We start from the raw sequence: 2,201 nt of genomic DNA on the forward strand, positions 1-2,201 counted from the left end.
TGCACTTTACCCCCCCTCACTCTCACTCTCTCTCTCTCTCTCTCTCTCTCTCTCACACACACACACATGATTCTGAGGTCTTGGGACATCTCATAGCAGTGGAGATGACAGGACTGATGCTCATCTGACAGATCAGACAGATATCAGACTCAGGAGGATCCTCACGATCACACACATTCACACACACACACATCTGACAGGTAAGACCTTTCATTCTGTAGCTTTGTAACCTTCATCATTCATACTGAAAGAGCAGCAATATACTAAAGTACATAACTTATCTTCATATCTTTTATTTATTTTTAAATATTTTATTATGCAGAAATTATTCATTGAAATTTTGTCATAATTCATGTTCACTGTAGTGTAATATTCATAATGTGGGCTGTTTATGATGTTTCTGTTCAGTAGCTCATCAGGGTGTGGTCTTGTAAACCCTCTAAACTCAACAGTTACTTTACTACAGTATTACTGAGATGTCTAACAACAGTGCATGTAATGTAGGGTGACTGTTGGTAACTGTTATGTTGTTTATTATCATTTCAACATTGTTCATAGTATTCTGTTTTGGCTTTATTGGTGATGTTTCCCAAGAGAAGAATAGCTGTTACTAATGTCTGTATTAAGTATTAAACTAAACATTTGTGGTCTTGACATGCATGGCACATCTTGTTGAGGAGAGTTTGTGCTGTCACTTTAGTAACTGATCAGATGCACTATTTTCACCTGCTGGACCACCAGAAAATAAAAAATAAAAATCCCACAAATGCACAATGAAGGCGGAACCAGAAACTAGATGATGGCTGAGCGAGGGTGCAGGACTCTCTTCATGACAGCCAGAAAAAATAAAAATAAATAAAATAAATAAAAACATCGAAAACAGCTGTCTAGCAATGCAGTAAAAACAGTTTAAATGAGAAATGCTTCCTTGGCAATTTAAATATTTTATTTCAGTTAACATTTATGTATTACAATATTAGGAAATGCAGTGTTAATAATAATGAATTATTATTATTTGCATTTATTTATTTATTTTGCTTGTATGACTGAATGCTTGAATTCATTGATACAACTCACTTGATTATTTCCCACAGGCTCGGCTGACCGGGTGTCACAGTGCTGTTCACCAGAGGTCACGTGAGGTGCAGGGGTGCGGGACATCTGAAGACATGTCGTCTGTCCCAGAACACCTGCCTCTCAGGGACTGTCCGCGCTCAAATTCCTGCGAGCAGCTCACACCTTCCACCGTGAGCACAGTCCTCAACCTGTCCCACAACAAGATCTCCTGGACCCTGCAGCCCACAACGGGAAACTGCGAGTACTACTGGCAGGCCATCCTCCTCATGACCTCGGGGGGCAGCGTGCTGATCTGCGGGATGGTGCTGAGTGGACTTTACCATGCTGGCTTCTCCAAAATGGCCACAAATATCCTGGGTCCCACCCTGCTGTCATTGGGGCTGATGGTGCTGGTGGTGGGTTTGGTTTTGATGCCCGTAACACGACAAATGAGGGATCAGAGCGCAGCAAAACACCTCTACAAGCCTCACATAAACCTATGAGGAGAATGTAAGGCAAGAGACTACAGGTGATTTTGAGCTTTTTTTTCTTTCTTTCAGAGCAGGGTTATTAAAAAGTGTGTGTTACTTGAAATAAAGCTAAAATAAAATATAAATATTAGATGGAGCACTAAAATTACTAACTGTAATTAAATAATAATAATAATAATAATAATAATAATAATAATATATATATATATATATATATAGTAATGCTTAAAAAATAATATTTAACAATTTACTAAAATGCTAATTTTAAATATAAAAATAAAAGCTTATTTAAAATATTAATAAAAACTATAGTAATATATAAATAACACTTAAATTAAACAAAGTTTGAAGTTTTGTCTGGGCAACTAAAAAGAAATACGTTTTTTAAATGACCAGCTGGAAATAAATAAAACTAGAACTGAAAAAAATTAATAATAATAATAATAATAATAATAATAATTAATTAAACCTAAATAGTAATAATTAAAGAAAAAAATCATAAAAACATTAACAAATAAATAAAAATAAAACTGCAAATTCAAAATATTCATAAAACTAGATAATAATAATACTAAAAACATCCAAAATACACATTTAAGTGTTTATTGCACTTCATCTATTTTCGTCTGTAGATTTCAATTCATTATGAGTTTT

General features: G+C 34.6%; 1 protein-coding gene across 1 annotated transcript; it reads left to right on the forward strand.

Annotated features, from left to right (window-relative positions):
* The first annotated feature begins 1,104 nt into the window (after window positions 1-1,104).
* On the forward strand, window positions 1,105-1,696 carry LOC132148690 (phosphoinositide-interacting protein-like). Its single transcript, XM_059557389.1, has one exon. It carries the CDS (start codon window positions 1,170-1,172, stop codon window positions 1,557-1,559), a length of 390 nt encoding a protein of 129 aa, XP_059413372.1. The 5' UTR covers window positions 1,105-1,169; the 3' UTR covers window positions 1,560-1,696.
* The last annotated feature ends 505 nt before the right edge of the window (window positions 1,697-2,201 follow it).

The sequence above is a fragment of the Carassius carassius genome, chromosome 9 (genome assembly GCF_963082965.1).
Source record: "Carassius carassius chromosome 9, fCarCar2.1, whole genome shotgun sequence".
Classification (NCBI taxonomy): domain Eukaryota; kingdom Metazoa; phylum Chordata; class Actinopteri; order Cypriniformes; family Cyprinidae; genus Carassius; species Carassius carassius.